General features: G+C 38.3%; 1 protein-coding gene across 1 annotated transcript in view; it reads right to left on the reverse strand.

The window, feature by feature from the left end:
- Nucleotides 1–1,630: 1,630 nt before the first annotated feature.
- Nucleotides 1,631–24,595, reverse strand: part of KCNK5 (potassium two pore domain channel subfamily K member 5) — a 32,995-nt gene continuing 10,030 nt past the window's right edge. Inside the window, exons 2-5 of the mRNA XM_062629686.1 lie at nt 8,558–8,669; nt 6,950–7,116; nt 5,659–5,827; nt 1,631–4,869 (exon numbers count right to left, since the gene is read on the reverse strand). Of these exons, the coding sequence (XP_062485670.1) occupies nt 4,049–4,869; nt 5,659–5,827; nt 6,950–7,116; nt 8,558–8,669 (1,269 nt within the window). The 3' untranslated portion in view covers nt 1,631–4,048. The remainder of the gene's footprint in view (nt 4,870–5,658; nt 5,828–6,949; nt 7,117–8,557; nt 8,670–24,595) is intronic.

Consider the following 24,595-nt stretch of genomic DNA (forward strand, 5'->3'; position numbering starts at 1 on the left):
TCCCAGATCAACTGGAAAAAACAATAAAATCAAAATCTCAATATATACAACTGTGTCACCATGGATCTGCTATCAATCTGGTTTTATTTCTGCATGCTTTGTGACATCCATTGCCAGCAACAGATTCACAAACCATTCAAAACGATTAAAAAAAATTTAACACGCCACTTTCTGTATTTCCTCACTGATTTCGTACCAGTGTCTGCCTGATGTGAGATACGCATCTGAAAATTATGCCCCCCTGGTAATAATAAGCTTCAATAGCAGAAGACAATCAAGAATTGCCACAATGAAGTAAAGACGGATGGGGTCGCAGTCTATAGCACATAACACTTAAGAGGGCTTTTGTAGGGATAGATTTTTGTTGTCAAATTTCAACTTTTTTTTTTTTTTTTTTAAAGCACTGGCTCATCTTGGCAATATTGTGAAAGCAGACCCACGCTTCACATGATGTGACTGAAAATGCAATCTACTTGTAGGCAATAGCTAGAAAGAAGAGTTTCCACTTCTATTCACTCCCTTCCTTATATGTGCTTTTAGGTTTAGGGATTATACTTTTTTTCTTTTCCCCACCTTCTTTTTTAAAAATCCCCTTTCCCCTCTTTCCGGGAGGAGATGTGTCTCAGCTATAAAACCAATTCCATAGCTTTAAGACAGCTGTTAACATTATCAGTTAACCAAACAAAATCTTACATGGCATCTGAAGAAAATGTTTCCAGATGGACCAGGTAATTGAAATAACTAAAAGACTTTACCAAGTAGCATGGGGGAATTCACTCACAGGCACTTCTGGGGCTGAACAACTCAGAATCCAGCCTGGATATCCCTCTAACTCACTTCAGAACATATAAATCTGAAGGCAGAAAGACATTAATTTGGATCCACCAGGCAGCTGGTTTTCTCAAGATGTGGAAGACAGGCAGGCAAAAAGCTGTCTTGCTTAGCACTTCGGCAAATCTGAGATGGCACCATAATCTGGAATGGTTCAACTTCTTGGAGAGAACCGGTGTGAAAGCTATGCACCAACTAAACCCTCCGAAACACTGAAAACAAGTTGGGCTTAACGAGACCAATTGTGATGGCCCCTGTGTAAAGAGGAATTTTTTCCCAGTGTTAGGATTACATTAAGGCACATGGTGGGATGTCTTGAGAACAGTTTTGTGAGGTGTGATCATGTTTCCCAAAAAAGCGGGAATATTGTACTTTGTTTTAATAAATTTAAACTATTACTTTAAATCCCATGATACTTACTATGCAGACTTAGAGTTTATGCTGACTACACTGGGAAAGGCCAGAGAACCACGTCTAACTTGATAATATGAAACAGATCCCATCCATTCTCAGCTCTGGCGTACAAGTGCACTTAGCTACAGAGAACGCAGAGTCTGGGTTGCAGTGTGCAACATCCTCTCCCAGTCAAAGCAGCCCAGCCAAGTGTCTGGGTTGTATTATTTCTGTATTAAAGAGAGGTTGTTTTTTTTTATGGAGAATGGAGAATGCTTATCCATTTCATGTACTTTCAGCAATCCTCTCCTCACTGTCTTGTAGCTTTCTAACTGTGCCTAAAATTTTGATCTTTGCATCAATAATGGAAGACAAGTTGGAGAACAACAAAAACTGCATGGAGTGCTTTCTCATTTTCTCTGAAGTTAATGTATACTTTTTAAAACAAAAGAAAAAGAGAGGGCTGGACTTGCTACACAAGTATCATGTGTATAATGCGTGTAGTCTTACCTACCATTTCTTACAGTTACAAGCTGTTAACCACAATCCTTCAGTTATACAGAAACACTTGAAGGGCTTGGGAGTAATTTTTAAATGATAGGGGTGTGGGTGTCTTTTAGAAATAAAACAGAATCTTCTCAGTGTGGCCTCTCCCTCTTTCCTGTCAGATACAAATCAAATTCATCCAGCCACCCCTGCTTCAAATAGCAGTAATATAATAAAATTTAATTTCAAATTATAATCTTTGTTCGGTGATATTATCATAAAATACAGATTAACTACCAAATCCAATGATGTTGACTCCACATTTTTGCCATTATAACAGAGGTGGCCTAGTGTTCAACTTCTGTTTGAAAGAAAAAATATCATATACACGAAAAATTCTGAAAAGATGACTGGTAAAGACAGTCCCTTGTTTCACAGTAAATGACTTCAAATCTTCCCCATCAACAGGCTGTCCAACCAGAGTGTCAGTTTCCCATATGTCCTTCTCCCCCTTCTTTTGAGGAGGCTAGCAACTGAAGCTGCAGCCAATATTTGCAGTTATTAGAAATAGCTAGTAATTCAAGATTAGCATTGCAAGATTCCATAAGCTCTTCTTACAAAGCTAGCGAGTCTGCCAGCATTCTGAAAATGAGAATGAGAACTTTTAACTGTTCGCTGAACTTCAGAAACTTTTGGACATACTAGAATGACTTAAATACTGTAAAACAGAACAACAGAACTTGACATATTAAGGTTCAAAGGTCTTGGCTATTTTCTGTTCCAAGTATACTGGATACAACTGAAGTCAGTACAGTACCTTTTGCCAACATGTAATCAAGAGCCTCATTTGAAAGAGTTGTCGGGGTCAATACATAGATATGGAAAAACAAATAAAAATAAAGCCATGGTATAATTTTCTTTCTAGCCAAAACAATTTGGGCAGAAGTGTTATAAAGAGACATACTTCCTTCTCAAAGCCCATCTCCAAGCCAAAAAATAATACTTTCAGGAGCTTAGAGTCAAAGCTCCTTTCAAAAACTGCCTTATGGCCTTAAGTCACTAGATCACCTCTCAGTTTTTCAAAGATTTGGCATTGCCCAACCTTCTTGAAAGTGGAATAGAATAACCATTGTATATGCAACTTTGAAACAAAGCAAATAAGCAAAGTGTAATCAACTGTTTCAAAAAAAAATCATCTGTCATTCAAGTCTAGTGTGAAGTACCAAGGCAGGGAGGAAGGGAGGAAACACAAAAGAATACTGACTATCGCACTGCACAGATCAGCAGCAGCGCTACAGGTCCCTTCTGATAGGCATTAGGGCATTTGGAGATATCTGTGCCTCCCAATGTGATTTTGTCCTCAAAACGGGGTCAATACAACTTCACCTGTACATAGATACTATATAAGGTTCATTCAAGTATTTCCTCTAGGAAATGGACAGTGGAAGGACACTTTCAACATTAAAAAAGTTCATTGCATCCTGCATATGCTCATACATGCTTTGATCAATAGGTCTTCCAGTCACTTTACTTGTTAACTGTTCTAGGGCTGATATGCTGTTTAGCAGCCCAATTGGTGAGCTTCATCCCAGGTGATTCTTCTGTGTTAGAAGGCTCCTTCTCAATCCACTCCTTTGGAATTTTTAATTTTAATATTTTATTTATGAAATTACAGTTCATTATAATTTGACAAACACTGACATATTCTAGACAGATGTTTCAGAAGCTTCCTTCTCAGTCTGCCAGCATACCTCAGCTCAGATCTGTGTCCTGGTATTTCATCTGAAGTTTCTCATTAAGTACAACTAGTGGTTGCACCATTTTATTTGTGGTAACAACTTAACAGTAGGAAACTTGGGAGGGTTGGGGGGGAAAGCAAACACCTTGTTTTCATTTGTGATCAAAGCAGGATTCAAATCTAGGTTTTCAGAGCTGAAAGGCTAATGGAGTAACCGAACACATTTGATGCCTGGAACAGTCTCCTTGCAACAGTACAGTTACACTCCCAAACTACTTCCTCAATGAAATGCATAAACGTAGAGCAGGTCCAGTGTATTAACTAGTCTTTTCTTTTCTACCTTATTCAAGAACCATAAAATCCCAAGAAGAAGCAGAACTCCAAATTCAACTGTTATTTTACAAGTTTTTCAGATAAGCAAAGCTGACTGGCTCAGAAACCAACTTAGGATGGGAAAAGGACACTGGAGCTTATTAGTTTGGAACTTGCATTTGTTTCCAAAGAGACAGGAGAAGCTGCAAAAACATGCTTTTCTCCTTGTTCCATTAATTTTTTTCAATAAGCACTGACCACTTTCAGAAAACCATTGTCAAAAATGCTTCACGTTGCAGCCTTCACGTTGCTTACTGTATTATATTCATTCATCAGTTGTTCGTAAGGCACAGAAAGTTCTAGCTCATTATTGGTAAAGGTAGATTCATCAGAGGATGGGAATTTTACCAGTTTTTTTGCAGTTTCAGATTCCTCTGCAAGATTATCATCCATGGAGGATTTTGAGGTTTCCTCATCATCAGAGATATCGTCCTCTTCATCATCGTCTTCATTTACAAATGTTATATTGGCATTTTCAAATATTAAGGGTCGATAGTCTCTGGAATCCCATACTTCACCTTCTTCTTCACTAATCCTGTCCAGCTGGTTTACAAACATGGTTCCTTCTAGAGGACTGTCTCCAATACGTTTATCATGCATGGGTCTCAGTACATGACCATTTTGAATGTCCAGGGAAGCCTCATCATACTCAAATGACTCTGTCTTTGTGTAAGTCACCTGGGCATCTATACTGGCATTCTGCATATTTTGTTTGGAATTTTCTACTTTAATAATTTTGTCATTGTTTGTTTTCAGGGCTTTCTTCCCAATTTGTTTAATAAGATCATTGTAGGTCTCTTCCTTCTTTGAAAGGAAGCTGAAAATGTTGACATCCTTTGAGGTACCCATTTGAAGGGGTTTTTTAGACCGAGGATGGCTGTCAAATGACTCTTTTCTTTTTTTCCTCCGTTTCTTGATTGCTTTATGGACTTCCACAAACATACTGACCTTCCAGTTAACAAATAGTGAAAGCCAAGCTAGTCCCAGATAGATCCATAACTCCACAAAATATCTGTAAAGGGCGTGATAGTTTGCATCTGGATTTACACCTACAAAGAATTGAAAACAAGAACATTACTGAAAGAGGACTCACAGCTGATAAACCTTTGAAGTTATGACCCTGAGAACTACTCTTTTCTACACTAACAGAGCCTTGTTTGAACACTGCTCTGAGAGGTGGTAAACAGGGATCTGAAACCCTTCTGAAAGAAAAAATTGGTCCCAGGTTTTCCACTTCCTGGCTGTGTGTATTCTGGCCACTGGACTAAAACAAAATGGCAGAATATTTATCCTCCCTTTGTAAACTATGAAAATGAACTTTTTCCCTGTCTGAAAATTATAAGCCTTCTCCTTGCCACTGTGGTATGAATATAAGTACCTTCTGTAAGAAAAGGATTCATATTACAAGGACCATCTCCAAAGCCCTTACCACTACAGTGGATTCAGGAGGGAGATACCAGCATACTTAACATTTCCTGTTACTAGTTCTAGACAGCTGCAGAGAGCATTGCCCAGTACTTATGCAATCTGATTAGTAAACTGGATCCCATTCAAAGATGCTTAACTATCATGGTGGCTAGGATAGGTCCTTGTCTGAAATAGGGACCTGGGGCGCCTGAAAGAGTTGTGAACTCCAGACTTAGCCCAATAAAGGCATTAAGTATCTAAACAAAGATTGAAGAGCCAAGATTCAGTCCACTAGATCGGTACGCGGCATTAATTGGACCTTCTATTCAGCAAAATGTTTTGGGAAAGCACCTTTTCTAATTAGAGTTTGGCAACAGAATTGCTACACTGTGTGTACGTAGTGAAATAACACATAAAATATAATTACTGACCAGCAACAAAATCTCCAAATCCTATGGTGGTGATGGTGATGAATGAGAAATAGAGGCCTTCAATGTAATCCCATCCTTCAGTTACCATAAAGACAAAGGGAGGAATAACCAGATGGACCAAGACACCCCAAACAATGAAAATAGCTGTGCATGTAATTTGAGCTTTCCTCTGGAAAAAAAAAAAAAAAAAAAAGGGAAAATAAAAAGTCAGGGAAAGATCGCCAGCTTTTCTTTTCCCATCCATGGCATCAAGCATCATCTGACAAAAACTGACAAAAAGGGGTTTTCTCCCTTACACAGGACTCACTATTATTATAACTACTTGCTCAAATAGGATTATTTCCTTCACATTCTTGAAAAGCTTAAGGAGTTCCTGATATTTTATAAATAGGCATGGGATACAGACATAGCACTCTAGTCTAAAAAGCAGTCAGTACCTCTGATTTTCCCTTTATTCATTTGAGCAGAGGTTCAGAAGTTTTTAAGATGCTTCTCTCCTATTTATGTCTCCTACCCTTTGCCACTCATGCAACCTCTGCACAAAGCTGCACTCACCATCCTTTCTGTACTTTCACCAGAAAAGGATGCATTTCACCATCTTTTTCAGTAATTTCTCCTCAGGTGCTGAACAAAGAATGTAGTGTTCTTGCTTCGTTTCTGAAACCAGGACCTAAACCAGTCTCATAGCTATTCAGGCACTATGGCCCTGCATTGACTTGCATCTCCACGCAGAGTTAGAATGTACTTATTAGTGGGGGAAAGGGAGGGAGGATGGGGAAGTCAGACAGTCACATCCAAGACACCACCAAAAGAACAACAAAAAGCCACAAAAAAAAAAACAACAAGCCAGTAACTCATAACAAAACATTATTTTCCAGATAGTTCACTACACAGAAAGTTCTCATACTAGCATAGAAGCAGGTGGGAACAAAGCAGGACAGCTTATTTCTGTGCCAGGGGAACTTTCACGAAATACCTGTGAAGTGGAGCCTCACCTATGTTTGTCCTGCAAGTTACTAATGTAAGGAGATACATGTTTCCATAGAAGCTACAAGATCTATATCTAGTATCAAAGGTTTCTGCAATATCTTATTTTGTTAAAATTTCTTGCAGAACTAACTTATCAGACCAAATCCCATTTTCAGTTGTTTATATGTAACACCATTTGGGAAAATATGCATTTGTGCAAGTGTTCATTTACTAAGATTAGCAAGCAAGTTAAGAAGTGTAAGCTTAATTCATACATCAAAAATACACAGCACAAGGGTAAACAAGCAAGGGCCTTCCTTACCAGGCTTACTCCTCTTTTTGTCAGAAACTGGCCCAGCCTCTTGGCACGTCCTCCAAAGAACTTCCCCAAAGCACTGATCCATGTCAAGCAGAGAGGAACTCCAAAAAGCCCATAAAATATGCAGAAGAGACGCCCAGAGGGTGTCTTTGGAGAAACATTTCCGTAACCTAAGAGAGATAAGTTTGTGCACGGTCTGTTCTTGTTGCAGAGAATTCAAGGCAATTCTACCTATGCACAAAATAACATTGCGCGGGCTTCTGCTGTATCAGACGCTCCCTACTTCACCATCTATAAGAGCTTTAGTTGACTCCAGCTGTTGATCTTCTGAATTTGGATGCCTTCCAATTCTACTCTAGCAAACATATCTTCCATTAATGCAAGCTGAGAGTATTACTGCATTTTAAATGCTTCCTAGATTTTATGCATCTTTGCTCTTGACAATATGAGATAAATACGATACAAAGCTCATCTCAAAACTTCTAATATGATTGTCCAACCTTAATCAGCACTGTTAAGAGCTTGACTGATTCAAATTTAAAGAAGAAAACCTCAAAACTCATCCTGAAGCTAGGTTCTACATGAAAGATTCACTTTGCACATTTAACCTGTGACCTGGTACTTTTCCAGGGTAAGGGTTTGAGAGTTTTAAGTGCATGGTGAGCTGTGACATAGAAAGATATTTCAACTGAATTTAGGTCTTTGCTGGACACAGAATCCAAAAGAGACAAACTCAAACTCTAAATCAGCAGCCTATTTTCTGAACATCTGCCAAAGCTTTCTTATTTATGGGTGTTTTCTGACTTCAAGCTTTTGCCATAAATTATACTATAAGCTGGGTATTACAAGTTTCAAATAATAAAGAAAACCACAGTACTGTATATGGTTTAACAGTAAGACTTCCATTTCTATACACCTCCAGCCTTTTCTGGTTATTTTGCATTCCTGGGGGATTTTTTTGTACTGTAGGTGTACACCCTTGCTGGGTGTAGCAATACCATGTAGCAAATATTCTTCTGTAAAAGCAGAAGGGTGATGATGTTGAGCTCTGAAAAATCTGCATACCAAAGGAGGAAGAAGTCTTTCAGCGCAGAGGGTTTTACAAGCACAAATCAGTAGTGAAATTTAGAGGAGAACACTTGTTACACTTTGTCTTCTTTGATAGATACAAAGTCTAAATTGTTCTGCAGACCAAGAACACTTCAGTAGCTTAAAAGGATGCACCTGAGTAACAGTACAGCTATACAAACACCTCATACGCACATGCTTCAAGTAGTAGTTTAATGGAATGCTTTGTAATGCTTTCATTTGGGGATGTAATGATTTGGAAATTTAAGTGCATGAATTAAGGGAACTGGAATGACACCAGTCTTCCCCAACACCACCTTGAATCCATTCCTTATTGGAAAAGCACACATTTCTACATACCCATGGAGAGAGTTCCTCTATGAGTTTTTTTTCCTCTATGAACCTGCAGGTGAACACATATTCTAGGCAGCTCCAGCCATGGGGACTTTATTCAGTGGCTAGCTTGGCACATAAATGGGAGAGCATACACAAACCAGAGCAGATAGAAAACTAGTTAGGGAAGTTGACATAATAAATACTTACCAATTGTAGTGATCACAGTAGCAGCAAAGATAACAGCGTTAGGCCAATTCCAGTTGTTAAAAGTGTTGTTCCCAGTGATGGCAACCCCCTGTCCAGCAGCATTTGACACAACCTGTAAGAAAACTCTTAATACAGTCAATCTTGGAAAATTCTGGCAGCCTCAAAAAAAAAAAAAAAAAAAAAAAAAAAATTGTCTGTCCCTCTCAGGTTTTCCACCATTGTTCATACTTTCAAAATAATCACTGAAGTTCTTTGTGAATGCTAGCCTAGTACATTTGCTAACAATAATGCAATGAAAAATTAAAACTTGCTTCACCTAAGAAAAAGTAGTGCAGGTGCTATGGCATTCAAATAGAGGGGTTTAATTAGGTAAGATGTTACTTGATTTACCAGTTTAACCCAAATGGAACTCTTCCAGAGACAAAACACACTCCTCCAGACTGAACTAGCATTTAACTACAAGTGCAGTTCTTGAATTTGGTTTAATATTAGGGACTTCATCAGAACTACTATCAATTTCAAAACACTGTTACATGCCTCAGCTTGATTTGGGTATGAGCAGGACATCACAGAATCCTTAGCAAAGCTAGCGTGATTAATGTTAATTCACCTGCTGTCTTTGGTAAAATCAAACCATCTACAAGCCACTGTGAATCTCTGGTTCTCAGCAAAGACAGAAAAATTAAGACTTTTCCACAGTATTTCGTGCAACAGGACTACAATCATTGTCCTTGAATCAGGCCCCTTTTTTTATCCCATCTTTGAACCCTAGTATGCCATGATGAATGTAAACCATTTGATTACAATGTTTTGGGGAAGCAAGTATAGTTACTGGCATTTCCAGATTCAGCAAGTCAATTTTTTTTTAACGTCTTTTCAGGTCTTCAAGTGCTCAAGCATTATTAACCATCTTCATCTTTTGTAGAAAGGGACTTGGAAGACCCACAGCCTTCCCTGCCTTTCCAGACTTAGACTGCGGAAATCTCTTTGATTTAAAAGAAAAATTAATGACTACTCAGTACAGAGAGTCAAAGTTTCAGATCAAAATCATATACCTTGCTGACTCCGATATGTATTTCTGCTTCCCTGAAGTAAAAGAGAAAAATTATTTATGTTCTCTCCTATGGTCTGTTAACATTGTGATGCAGTTAAAGCCTTCTCAGGTTACTCTGCTTTTTTACCTTCAGTATAAACCAAGACTGCCTGAACAAAACTCTGAGGCTACATCCATATACAGGAGAGGTGAAGATATTTCCTAAAGTTGATTCATAACATTATCCAACTTCCCTCAGTAAGTGCTGGAAAAACTATCTTTAGCTAAATACCTAAAATTGGAGACAATATACATTTTTTAGTAAACATGACAGGTGAAGTTTCTGCTAAACTGGTAAGAACTTCAGAGGTCCTACAACCAACTGTTCCTTCTCTTATCATCCCTTCCTTCCTTCCTACTTGATTAAGATCTGATCTTGGACCCAGCAGAGACTCAACACAAAGTTCAATCACTGTGGAAAACATACACAAGTTAACACAGGTTTTAATTATTCTTGAGACTTATTATATATCACCACACTGCTGCTGTAATAAAAATACCCTCAAAGTAAATGTATTGTGCATATACAAGATGCAAAGAATTTAATTAAAAATGCACTTTCAACACACAAGCAGAAGATAAAAGGAGAAGCACTGAAAGTAACTGAAGGTTCAAAGCTAGATTTTTCTCCTGGTAAACTTCATGCAGTATCTTTCCATAGCCTACAGGCTCTGGATAGAAAAGGATAGAGTACTCACCAAGGCAGTCATTTGTCCTAAGAAAGTAGTTGCTGAAATGAGAAGTAGCCCTACAATGGGCAGCTTGAGAGCAGGCAAGTAAATACACAATGCCACCAAAACAAATATTTGAGGCAGGTACAATGGATCACAAGAGTTCGTCTAAGTAGAGATCAATCAAAGTAACTTCATCCGTTTTTGCTAGGGTCTGCAGATGAACTTACTAGAAGTCCCAAAGGACACTCAAAGTACCTGACAGATACAATCTGTGATCTACTATCCCTGAAAAGATGCCTTGACTTCTGATGCTGACCAGAATTTAATGCAATACTGTGTTAAATGTTATATCAAACACCAGTTCTCCAGCCATTTTCCACTCAATAAGCACACTTGGATATTTTTTTATTACTCCTTCCTCACAAAGCAACTGATCTCATAAGACAGGCACTGAAGTATCCGTTTCCATTATCACTGTGCTGTTATTTCATTGCAATACTCCACCTTCATTCTGAGCATTACTTCCCAGTATGTACACTTACACTAAAATCCAGCAGGTCCGGAGGCACGAAGGGGGCTCAGACGCAAGAGGAAGAAGCTGCTGGACTGCAGCACAGAGCTGCCCTTCACACCCAGGCAGTTAACATTTTGGGGTGAGAGACAGCCACGTATCTGTGTTATAAAAACACTTCATATAGAGAATCACATACTCTCCAGCCAAAGCTACCACCCTCTTCCTGTCCCTATTTACACACAGGTATCTGCTATTAGCACACAAACATCTGTGATCTGGAGTCTAGTATTTTAAGTTACCTTATGACTACAATAAGCCTGGATGCACTATATGCATACCAGTTGCAGGAATGAAGATGGTCGCAAAACATGCTTTAGATAGCTTTGGTGCAGTGGGAAATACGCATTTGTTTTCCAAGCAGGCAATGTCAGATATGCCTTTATTTTCATATGCTAGGATACAGACTGCCCCAAGTTGCCTGTGCTGGCAAACCTAAACTACAGAAAAGTTAGAATCATAGAATAGCTAGGGTTGGAAAGGACCTTAAGATCATCTAGTTCCAACCCCCCTGCCACAGGCAGGGACACCTCACACTAAACCATGTCACCCAAGGCTCTGTCCAACCTGGCCTTGAACGCTGCCAGGGATAGGGCATTCACAACTTCCTTGGGCAGCCCATTCCAGTGCCTCACCACCCTAACAGGAAAGAATTTCTTCCTTATATCCAATCTAGACTTCCCTTGTTTAAGTTTTAACCCATTACCCCTTGTCCTATCACTAATGAATAGTCCATCCCCAGCATCCTATAGCTCCCTTTCAGATACTGGAAGGCTGCTATGAGGTCTCCACACAGCCTTCTCTTCTCCAGTCTGAATAGGCCCCAAGTTTCTCAGCCCATCTTCATATGGGAGCTGCTCTAGTCCCCTGATCATCCTCTAAATCACCTTTGGTTGAGAAAATAGGGGCATGGAAGGAAAGGAAGAAGAGAATTCATGGTGCAAATGTTCTTAGTATCCTGATGCATGTCATTTAGAAAATGCCTTTTCAAATATGCCCATATTCAAAAGCTGAAAACAGTTAACTAGGAATTTATGCATTGCTTAGCCACCCCCCCCCCCCCCCGACAGTTTGTACTGATAAAGCAGGACTATATTTTCAGACAACTTTTGCCTCACAGGGATTAAGGCCCCTCTTCTTCCTCACTCCCCACCACTCCAATTCTGCACTTTGGCAAATTTAAAAGGAAAAGAAGATCTAGAGCCCCTGAAGTTACTGCTGAAAGTAAACAGACTTGCAACCACAGAGGGAGATATAAGACACACACATAAAACTAATGCATCTTCTTATGACACTAAAAGAAGCATCCTATTTGATCATAATCAAGCAATTTGCTCCATTTTCAGGTACTTCCCCACAGACAAACCCCAGCACTGCTCCAATAAAGCCTTGTATTTTCTGGTCTTGGGGACATCTTTATTAACCCTCTGATGAGCAGGTTCATTCAAGGTTTATGACCTATCACAAGAACTAGTTGTTCTTGGTTAAAGAAGAGGAGGTTCTCTCGGGTGCTTAGGGCACATGCCATTTGCATGCCTCCCTATAAGTAAGTAATAACAGGGCTCAAAAGTTCCCAAAACAAATTTAAAAATAGCAAGGGGAAGCCTTGACTCATATAAGTATTACGTGCATATTCCTACAGCTCTTTATTCTACTTCTGCATTTTCTGCTGGAGGTAAGGCCAAGAATAGCAGCACAGTTTTCCCAAACTGGGAAACCACATATTAATTCATTTATGCCACCTCTATGGTGGCTGAAAAGCTTGCAGACCCATTTCAACTGTCCTTGTCTTGGTTTTAGCAGGAAGGATGGTTAGGTTTGAAATTTGACCAATACCACTGCATGGTAAAATGGTTGACAACAGAATGACTTTTAGCCCTTAGAAGTAATGCTAGGGTGCAAAACTAAGAACAAGCACATTGGAAACTGCCTCTAGGCAGTCATATGCCTCTAAGCATATCATAACTAGGTATGTTCAATATATCATTTTAGTTTGGCTTCTTGCCCACCAGAAGGAGGAAAAATGGGACAGAACATTCTGCTTCTGTAAGCATGAACAAATGCACAAGGCTCTCCTCAGGAAAACAAGAAAACTATTATTTTACACTCTCCCTTTATATACATTTACATGTATACTAAATGTATTTATATATATTTATATAGATTGATGAGATCTTCCTGAGCCTTTTCTTCTCCAGGCTGAACAGACCCAGATTTCTCAGCCATTCCTCATAAGAGGACTGGTACACCCTCCACTCCCTTGATCACCTTAGTGACTCTTTGGTGGACTCTCTCCAGTGTGTTCCACGTCTCTCTTGTACTGGGGAGTGCAGAACTGGACACAGTACTCCAGGTGTGACTTCACCAGTAGAGGGAAAGGATCACCTTCCTTGATGGGCTGGCAATGCTTTGCCTAATGCAGCCCAGGATACCTTTAGCCTCCTTTGCTGCAAGGGCACATTGTTGGCTCATGTTCAACTTGATATCCAGAAGAACCCAGATCATTTTCAGCAAAGCTCTTTCCAGCATGTGCTGGTACATCAATTCATACACAGTCGTTTTATTTTAAGAGTTAAGGACCGCAAGAAAGTTGTGACACATATGTTTTGCATATTAAGCAGGAATAATTTCATATTTGGCATGAAATCCTAGACACATTAATAAGGGTTAGCAGGGTCTGATAACAATGAGCAATAGGAAAGGAAACTGACTTCTGGGGTACTTACGGCCAAATAGATAAGCCAGACTAAAAACATGAGACAATAAAGAGGCTATATAAACTACAGCAACAAGTCCTGCCCCACAGGCACCCTACCGCATACAAGAAGACATATTGCTCAGTGCCAGGTCTCTTTTGAAGAGGCTGAAGCTTCCCATGTTACTCAAAGCATTTCATGGAGATCTGACACATAAGTCTAACGGCAGTTTTAAGCTTCTCCCAGTGGTATGAGCAATACTGTTTCACAAACACCAAGTGCTTCTCCATAAGAAAGGAGATGTAATTGAACTATTTATTAAGCCTGAAATCAGAACCAGTGGCTTTCATTCTACTCTCAGGATAATCACCAGATACATAAAGGACAATCACAACTGGCTGCTTCATCCAAAAGCAATAACTGATGTATCCTTTCAGGACTCCTTGGCTTTATCCCCACTTCTGAATCTGAAGGAACGTAGACTAATTTTGCTTCTTTCTCAAGTTATTTTATTGAAAATGTAAAGATGCAATGCACAGAAAAAACACTGAGAATTACAAATCTACCAAGTACTTTAGAGACCTTCTTACAAGGAATAAAGCTCCCACAGCAATCTCTTTTCACACTGGCATCCAGATCTTTTAATATAATTTGAAGAAATTGGAAAACTGTGCAGTAGTTATCTAATCATGGGTACATGTAACACTGGCAACTTAATCAATCATAATAGGTTGTACAGGATAATAAGGTTTAAAATTATAATTATCAAATCAAACTCTATACTGATAGTCACCTTTGGGCTGATTTTAAACAAAGCCAGCAGCAGCAGAGCAAAACAAATAGGTTAAGTGGTATAAGAAGCTGTATGGGCATTTTTTATGGATTTTAAAATCAAGAGAAGGCTTAAAGTAGCTCCTATGTTACTTTAAAAATAATAACTTAAAAAAATCCGTGACATACAAACTACACACTCTCCTACTTGTCCTATTTTCTGCAGTTAACTGGGTTTTCTGGCTCCAGTTATAAAGCTACAGTAGTGCTCAGCTGTTCATAATAATCAGATTTTTAAATGCAACCAACACATATTTAATTGTTAATGTTTGTCTTTCCAGTAATAAAAAAATTGAGTTAAGACTCCCAGGCCAGATATGCATTACAAAGTTTTTTGTGCATTATGTAGGTCAGCAGAACTTCGTAATATTGTCTTAGGATGATGTATAAATAAAGAGAATTCTCAGTACTGCTTCTGAAGGAATAAGTCTGTAGGTGGTCACAGCTAGATTGACAGAACAACCAGTCAACCCAGTGGCCATGGCCAGAAATTTCCTGCCCTGTTGGCATATTGCACTTTGACATCTGCTTGTATGTTACAAGCAGCAGAAGCTCTTTCACAGGCAGTCTGAATTTGTAAATACTTTATAGCTAGGTCAAAAGTAGCAGATTCACAAACTAGGAATATATTAATCCTGGCTGACAGTTGTAATAACTCATCTCTTGAGTAAAATTGTGTGTCTAGTTGTTAAGCAACAAATACATATTTAATATAATAACAAATGCCATGATCTACTGCTTAGGGAAAAAAAGATAAATTTAAAGCCAACTGCCTTCCCTCTGCACCCCTGATGTGTGCTGACTGAACAGAGGATACTGCCCATCAGAGAAAATATTTTCCTCACTAGAATATCTTGGCAGTTTAGGATTTGGGTAAGAAAAGGGAAACAGAAGCCAACTATGCAACTAATAGTTTTACCAATGAGCAGAACCTCCCTCCTCTCCCCTTACTTTTCATGTCTAGATATATGAGCATATACACATAATAATTTATTAAATTTTTCTGTTTGAGTTCTCCAAAACTTTCATATTAACCTATATGTTTTTGAGACTGAAATATTTCACTTCTGTTCTCAGTCTTCACTTCCAAAAACAGCTGCTAACAAAATCTTGCCATGCCACAATGCTCACTTTGGTAGCCAGAGGCACAACGTGGCAGTGCTGAAAAAAAATGAGAGAATACATTAGGTTAAATCATTTCATCAAGACAGCAGAAATACCAATGCCATCCTTAGGAGGGCTGCTATACACATGTCTATGCACAGAGAAATTGAAGTTCATCACTTCTATGGGGCGGGGGGGAATCCTTTGAGGATCAGAATACAAGTAAACACAGCCCAGAATACAAAACAGCAGCACTCTACTTGGGCGCGTATTTCTGACAGCCACTTAGCCACTTGGCACCTGGCACATTTGGTATGTCATTAGCTCAATATCTTCTCAGGGAAGGATGTTGGTAACTATCCACCCCTCCAGAGCAGCTCAAAGTCACCAGAAAAACATACACTGGTAGTACCCGACTCTCTTCTTTTCACCCCCATCTCTAGTGTAATGACAGGCTTATTCTGATTGCTCACTTGGACTCAAACTCACTGGCATACCAATAGGGCTATGATGCAGGGCCAAATGAACAAGCCTGTCAGGCTGCCTTAGGCATTTGACAGTCTCTGCAGGACTACGCTAACCAGCAGGACGAAGGATAGCTGACCTTTCATTTCCCTCTCATCATTATCTGTGTTCGCAATATGAATTTCATGTTTGTCAGGACAAGAACTATGCCAGATGTAAAAAGAAATCTTTTAGCTGAGCCCTGGATTTCCTACTTCACTTCTGTGGGAATGGTTTGCGACCTTTTTTGTAGAAAGAAAAATAAGACAAGTGAACCACATTGTCTCAGTCTAACAGGCAACACCCTTGTGTCTTGCTAACCTGTGAAAGTTTTTCTGTCCTTTACTGACCTATGCAGAGAGTCGAGATGGAAGGTGGTTGGGGCAAGAGGTGCAGGATGTGAGTCAGCAGCACCTGCATTAGCGAAGGATGGTGGGATTTCATAAATTCCACATTTATTAAAGAGGCTAACTACACAAATCTAATTCTGGATCAACTGAGTATATAGGAGTGAATCTGCAGTTAATACAACAGCTGTGCATAGCATTTCTTCACAGTTAACCTACACTAAGTGTTGCTGGTTCTCCAAGACACTCACTAATACCAGAAATTCCATAGTCTATTTTAACAACTGTAAAATCTGAGGCAGAAAGAGCTTGTTTCTAATAGCACAAAGAGGTTATGGCCAATAGCCACCTACCACAAGACCAAAGTTGAAATTGAGGCAAAAAATAGGAAGTAGTCATTGAGGGAATATTACTTTCACTTCTAAAAGAATAAAACCCACAAGCTTCATGCTTGGTGTTGACAGAGGTAAATAATAAACCTAACCAAAAGCATACATGAATACTATCCCAAAACCTAGAGAGATCAATACAGACACACAGGATTCCTTCCCCCATATCTATCAGTTGGACTAGGACAAAAATCAAAATAAAAGCCTGGAAACTAAGTGTTAGTCCCAGTGTTTACATTCCTACATAGATCAACTACAAATAGCAGGGGACAATTTTTCCCCTTGCTGTCACAACCAACCATTTTATAAATGCAATGTGTTATTGCAAAAAAACCCAGTATTTTGCAGTTTTCAGTCAACAATTAAGTCATAAAATACAATTCCTACCAAAGGGCAAACTTCTAAAAATTCCCACTCGGGATAAAAAAGAGTCCTGGCAAAATTTGATTTACATAATCCATTGGAGGGTTGGTTTTGGTTTTGATTTTTTCCCCAGCAATAACAAGATTTAACTCAGAATGAGATGGTATTTTTATACTCCTACTGATCCAGCAGATAGAATGTTATCTTGTCAGTTTTCCAGTCTTCACAGAAAGGAGAATTCTTAAAGTTATAGTCAACTCTTCTTTTTAATTGCTTCAACATTATCAGTGTTCCTTTCTTTTTTTTTTTCTATGAGAATAAAGTTATTTAAATTTGCAAAAAAGTGACTTTAAATGATTCACCAGTATCTTAGTGTAAAAAAAAAAAAAAAAAGTACCATATACAGGTCAAATGCACTGCCAATATCACATTTTATCCAAAGGATTATAAAACAAGATCGAGCTTGCTCTACAGAGGAAGTTTAGCTAATATTGTTGATTCTTCATTCACTCAGGCAACTTCTCAGTGTTTCATTCTATTCATGCAACAGCACTTCTCAATGCATAAATGAATTATAGAACCAAAATACTCTACTGTTTTCCATTCATTATGCTTAACTTTGGTTTGTCAGCAATTTGGACCTCCATTTAAGTTTACCTAATAGAGCCTTTTCTTACCTAATAGAGCCTCCAGCACATGCAAATTCATACAGGGCTGTCCCTACTTTAAAGAATGCACGTAAATACATGCCTGGGTTTCATTTTGCATAGTTCTGCTACATAACTGGACAACAAACCAGACATCATTTGGCTCTATTAATTGGAAATACAGCACACCCAAAGGGCTTTTTACATGCATCTTGGTGTTGATTTCTTAATTAGACCATTTTGTCACAATTCTTTATTGTTTTTTAAGTATTTTTATTTTATTATTTTTTGGGGAGACATTCCCATTGCTAGATTTCAGCATTCTTAGCTTTTTTTTAAATTTATTTATTTATTTATTTAGCAGCCTTGCTAATTTTATTAGATGGAAAAAGCACAGACTGGGATACATCATCTTGTACTGGACTTTGAAACCAGATTCCAATTAAAGTAATTAAGTACATACTATGAAGAAAGCCAAGGATTAGAGCTATTGATTACTTTAATTTCCTGATTAGCCAGGAAAGCAGAAGAAGCTGTCTAGTAAGAACACCTGAAGATTACAGCACTAAACACAGACATACAAAATACTACCAAACACAGGGAAACGGAGAAGTGGTCTTCTGCAGAGGGAAGACCCTTGACTAAATACATCACTCTGTTCTGTGAAAAAAACTTTTGTGTGTCCTTCGAAGAACATGACTAAGCTTGAAAAGGGAATAGAAAGCATTCAACATCTTACATACATACTTTGACACTGGAAAATATTTGCTATTATAGTGCAATTCAGAGGAAGCTTCACCTGAAGTTTATTTAGGTGCTCAGAACTGAGAAATAACACAGAAATATATCAAAACAAACTAGAACTGCTAAAGACAGTACTAGAGGCACAAATATCTTTTCTTGCCAGAAAAGTCTCTTACTGTACATGCTTCCTAGTTGGCAAAAAGAATGAGCGTAGAGAATTCACATTGGTCGCAAATAGGAAGGCTTGTTATTCCAGTCTTCAGTGTTCATCTGTTTTCTTGTCTTTCGATTATAGTTTAACCAGACTAAATGAGCCTTTAGAAAGGCATCTATTAATTAACCCATACTGGGCAAGACAAATCATGCTCTTCAAGCACAATCTCATTTTATTAATCAGAATATCTCTCATCAGTCAGAGACAAGACAGGGGAGAAAGGTTTTTAAATGCAAAATTAGAAGATATATGCTCTAGCCTGGATTTAGCTTGTTATCTGAAGGCCATGCAATAAATCATGAATTTAGAGGAGATGTAAAGAACCATCTTTGTACTTGCTTGAATCTGAAAAAAATTTAATTGTGGCTAATATTTATGAGTCAGGAGGCCTCAGGACACAGTCCAGTGGAAACAGTTTTTGAGTCTACAGTCAAATTAATTTCACGTTATTGTTGGAAATACAGAAGGTAAATAATTGTGCCAGCTATTCCCTGCTTAGAAAGCTGATTGAAATGAGACAAAGTATGAGCAGGATGAAACAGGATTCAGAAGAAGTAAGGATAAATATCTTGGGCAGTTCTACAGTGCTAGATGTATTGAATATTCTTCTCTTCTTCCTCCCCATGGCCTCCCACCCCCTATTTAAACCAGGCATTAAATCTGCTGGCCATTTTAGTTCATATAGATGCAAATGCTGATCACTGCAATGAACTGTACCCTAGCTACAGCAAGTCTTTAGGGTTCTTCTACTTGGAGAAACAGTCTTAGTATTGCTGTAAAATACTGTAAGAAGATTACCTGCGCAATCAGCACTGGCAACTATCACCATCAGCTCTTCACTCCCAACACACAAGCTTCACAAAATGTATTGATATCTTTTAATTTTGCATGGAAAATTACAGCTGAGTAACAAACCTAATTAAGAGGATATGATATTTCCCGAGATGCAAATGCACTCTTTGTGTGTGTATTGATTTTGCTGGGGGTTTTTGGCTGGAGGGGAAAGGGTAGTGTTTAGGTTTGGGGCTTTTTGTTTGTGGTTTGGTTGTTGGTTATTTTGTTATTGTTGTTGGAGGAGGGGTTATTCCTTGACAAGGATAACAAGGACTGAGAGTTTTAAACTTAATGGAAAATAACCTGGGAAATAATCACCATTGACATGACCAGAGAATTATCTCCAGTGGGACAAACAAGCGGGTAGGGAACAAATGTACCACTCAACACTCCCAGCTTCCACAGTATCAGAAAATTAATGGAAAAGCAGTCATTCCAGGAAAGGGTGTTGATTTAACAACAGAAAATGCCTGCCTGTAGAAGAAAACTGGAAAACCATCTGACTTAGTTCAATTATATCCTTCCACAAGAGAGAGCAGACTAACAAAATACAGCTTAAAATGTATCTAGTTTCTGGAATTTCCTCCTTCAGCCTATACTATGAACTGTATTTCTCCTTCAAGTAGCCTGAAGTTCAGAGGAGAGTTCCAGAACTTCTATATCTTGAAACTGGACCTCATTACCCTTGAAAGTAATATCGGTTTTGGCATTAATTTTTATTTAGAGAAGATAAAGTTCTATTGAGGTAGCACATGGGTTGTGATAAGCCCCAGAAGTGCTGTAAGCTTAAAGAAAAAGTAATGACAGAGCGATCAGTTGGCACAATGGCCAAACCTTTTGAAGTCATTTGTTGGCATTCATGGCAAAGATGGCAGTAGACCTTTATATATTACCCACTTGAGCACCCTGTAAATCTAGTCATATTACAGACCTTGACAAGATTTCAAGTAAAAACACCTTTTTCAAGCATTTATTGCTCAGCTGATTTGAGAGGCCTGTAAACAGTCTTGGCAAAGTGTAGACTAAATCATTACTGCTTTAGTTTCAAGTAAACATAATGAAGAAATATGTTTCAAGAATTGGATATTTTTAAAGTCAGCTTTAAGATGCCTCAGTCACCCACTGCCATTTATTCTGCCTCTCCTTTTCCATTTAATGACATAAAATAACAGCAGTAAATGCAAGGGGAATACTTTTTTTTTTCTTCATTACATCTCATCACTCCAGTCGTACAGTTTTGGCAATTCAACAACAGAAGCACATAAATAAAAACAAAAGGGGAAGAACTTGAAGGAACAGCTAGATGCTGGAAATGTCTTTCCTGATGCCTTGCTATCATTTCTGAAAGGCATTGGTGAAAATTAGCCAGCACTAGTTCTACTAGATTCTGGTCATCTCCCTTCCAGAAATGAGAACAGAGACAAACAAGGGCTAGAAAAATAAGACAACCCTTATGGGTCAGTCAAAGTAATTTGTACTGCAAAAATAAAACCAGTGATTGCTTTTTTCTATACTATATCAGAAACTACAACACAAGACCACAAACATGACAGGGTCTCTACCTATGCAATAGTTTTTATATAAATAGGTTCTCTACCTATGCAATAGTTTTTAAACAAAGCATTCATATGTAATATAAACAGGTTCTCTACCTATGCAATAGTTTTTAAACAAAGCATTCAGCATGGTAGCGTAGAGGAACTTCCCTGTCTAAACCAACATCCAGCTAAACACTGATTGGTCCAGTTTAATGTAAATATTTCTAGAACATGGTATTACAGGTAAGATCTTTTGATCCGATATCCTTATTAAAATTATAATGCACTGGGGAGCATATTATTGTCCTACAGTGAAATCCTCTTAGTAAGATGAGTTCTTAGTAAGATGAAGTTCTTCAGACAGAAGCTGTGAGAAAGCGTAAACAGTTCCACCTTTCTGTGGCACCATTCAAAGGCTTGCAGTTCTTCCTCAACAACTGGCACAATGCAGAGTAGGTGACAGATAAATGCTAGAGAGTAAAACAAATTACTTGGAAAGACACAACTGTACTGATAAATAGAACACCAAAACTTTAGCAGCACCAGCTTGATTTATATTTTTTCTGGAAGACCTTTAACAAGAGTTTTAAATGTCTTTGAAAAAAGGCTCAAGCATCATAAAACACATGTCATTTCCTTTGCTGAGTACACTAGTGGTTCTACAAGTGGACATGTTGCCCTAACTGATTTTGGGAAGTCTCACCTTAAGGCCATGTTTAACAGAAGTACAAATTGGGATTAGTGATTTTGTAATGGTTATGTGCACTTATTATTTGCACAACGAGCCATTCTACTGAATGGTTTATAGATGGCTACAGTTACAAACATCACACAAGAGCTTCGGATTAAGCAAATTTTGCATGAAAATATTCCAGCTGATAAAAGAAACAGAATGCTAATCAAGGACTGCATCAAAATACTACATAACTGAGGGGGCAGGGGAATGAAGAAGGGCAGGTCCTTGTTCATTTTGTAAAAAGCAAGGCAAATCTTACATTTATCCTTGCGTTATCCATCATAAACCTCTATTTTACAAAAACGCATTTAAAAAATGGGCAGTTTGAGAAATTTTCTGATGAAAGATACTTAAGTCTTCACATTGTGTTCATGTGTGTTTGTGGAAACCTGCTGCCCTGTGCCCAGCTGGGATTTGGATAATATTTATTGATTTCATGGTCTGCAACAAATTCAGTGTTTTGCCTGTTTCCTCCATCCTTCTGGAAACTCCCCATTGCTCTCCCAAACTACCTCTACTGAAAGGAACGTCCCAGGTTTGAGGCTTCAGTTTTCACACAGCAAATTCAAAAATAAGGATGCAAAAGGCTGTTCAGCCCAAACAAGGTTGGACCTATTCACATGGTCTTTTTTCCTTACCAAGGCAAGCTGAGGCCAAGCCAGCATTGCTCACGTGACTCTACAGAAATCTGTGATCAGGTCTTTGGAAATATTTATTATGTTTCTGTATCTTAAGTGTGTAATCATGAACTCTCTTGTGGCCACATCAGCAGCTTTAGTTCTTAGAAATTAAATCAAGCATGCAATTGAGCCCTTGACAGAAAGCACTGAAGAATTTAAAGCCACTGTTTGATCAGAAATCAAGCAGTTGTAAGGTGCTACACAGTGAATTTTGAGGTGCAGTATTTTTTGCAAATTGAATCATTATATCTGAATTAAGTTTCTCCTCATTTCTAACCCTTGCTGTCCTGCTGATAACCTCTTTCCCATAACAGCTAGCTAACAGCATACTTTATTAGTGACTTCCCAGCACAGATGTGTGAAAAAGAAGACTAAAGGTAAACTACTGTAATTAGAGAATGAATTAATTCTGCAATAAACTCTAAAGTTTTGGAATAGTTTCTATTTTAGGATGAAATGTGAAGTCAAGGGAGACTTAGGTGGTAAGACCCCATAAAAAAAAAAAGAAAAAAAAAGAAAAAAAAAAGTAAATGAACAGAGCTGCACTTCCATTCTGCAGTAAAAATAGGTGTTACTGTTTCCTCTGGAAAAAAGTGATAATTTGTAGGGATATTAACCTCTTGGAGGCATGTCAATATTTTTACAGCATTCACTGTTTAAGATTTGCTTATGCATGATGTATAGCATGGGCAGTTAATTTTCCTATAAGTCATAATTCATAGGACAAACAATGTGAGGGCTATTAACGGAAAGAGATCAACAAGGTTATTTCCTTTTTGTGGTTTTCTGCAGAATTAAATAAGTGAAACTCATAATTCAGCAAATTAGTTAACTGGAACTATTTTGTCATTGCAGGATTATATGCTAAAGCTTACCTATTTGTGATATGTACAGATTCTGTATTTGAATGAACTAATGGTGCTTAACTTTATTTCTCCTTTCCTATTATATGTGGCGGATTTAAATACTAGCAGTTTTGAAGAAGCAGCTGACTTCTTTACAGCAGATCGTGACTACAGAATTTAACAGTTGATATGGATTCCCCCTCCCCATCAATTTCAGGACTAAATTCCAGTTTAATGAACTAGTTAATAAACTATTTTGATGAAAAGCATATTCAGTGCTTTACCAGCATTCCCTTGCTCTTGTGATTAATGCAATTATAGAACCGTTTCCTTTTCACTTTCCCAAGTTTCACATAGACATGTTTTGAAGACAAATTAACTAAAGGTTACTGCTGCATGAGAACCGCAGCTGTTCAGCAGATGCTGAGTGTCCCAACTTTTCTTTGGCTGTTTTTATTTCTCGTTTTGAAATACAACCTATCAGACTATTTCATAGCTTTCATTTATACAGCTTAATTTTGAGGGCTTCTGAGTAAACACGCTTGTAACACAGTTTTCCTTGGATGGAAGCGGGGAAAGTATTTCAAGAGCTTTTCTGTTACATCAGTTGAAAATAAGACGTTTGAATAATCTGTAATAGCAGATTAGGTTTCCTTCCTATCTGACTACATGCATGGTGACTAATGTAGCCAACTCCCCTTTACAAGGGCTTTGGAAATGCTGTTTTCCCCCTTTTAGAGATAAGAAAGTGGAAGCAGAAGAGTCAAGAGTTTAATCAAGCTCTCACACCAGTTGGTGAACTATGTTAGGCAGGGTTAGAACCAGACAGTGTTTACATGAGACTATTGCAACAGAGTTGGTACCAATTGCATAAGCAGATGCTAACCCATGCAGCAGTGAGTTTCCAAAATAATGTATTTCGGTTTCGCTGAAATTGATTTAAGTAGATTTAAAGCAAAACAATCCTAGTGTCAACCAAAACAGTTTACTGAGATTCATTAACTAGATGGGGAGGGGTTGGACCATACCTTTGAAGTGTTGCAATTCCCCACCCTCCCCCATTTAAACAAGGCCTCAAGCACCAGAATTAGCAACCCAGCAATCTAATTAACCTTCAGATTTTCACTCACTCATAAAAGGGTATAAATTGGAATATTTAGACAGAAAGGCCTTGATACAACACACAAGCAGTAAAAGAGGAAGCTGAGTTTCATTTTAAACTTCCCCC

The sequence above is a fragment of the Pezoporus occidentalis genome, unplaced genomic scaffold, assembly GCF_034315485.1.
Source record: "Pezoporus occidentalis ecotype Australia unplaced genomic scaffold, CSIRO_AGI_Poc_V1 ctg34, whole genome shotgun sequence".
NCBI classification, from domain to species: domain Eukaryota; kingdom Metazoa; phylum Chordata; class Aves; order Psittaciformes; family Psittacidae; genus Pezoporus; species Pezoporus occidentalis.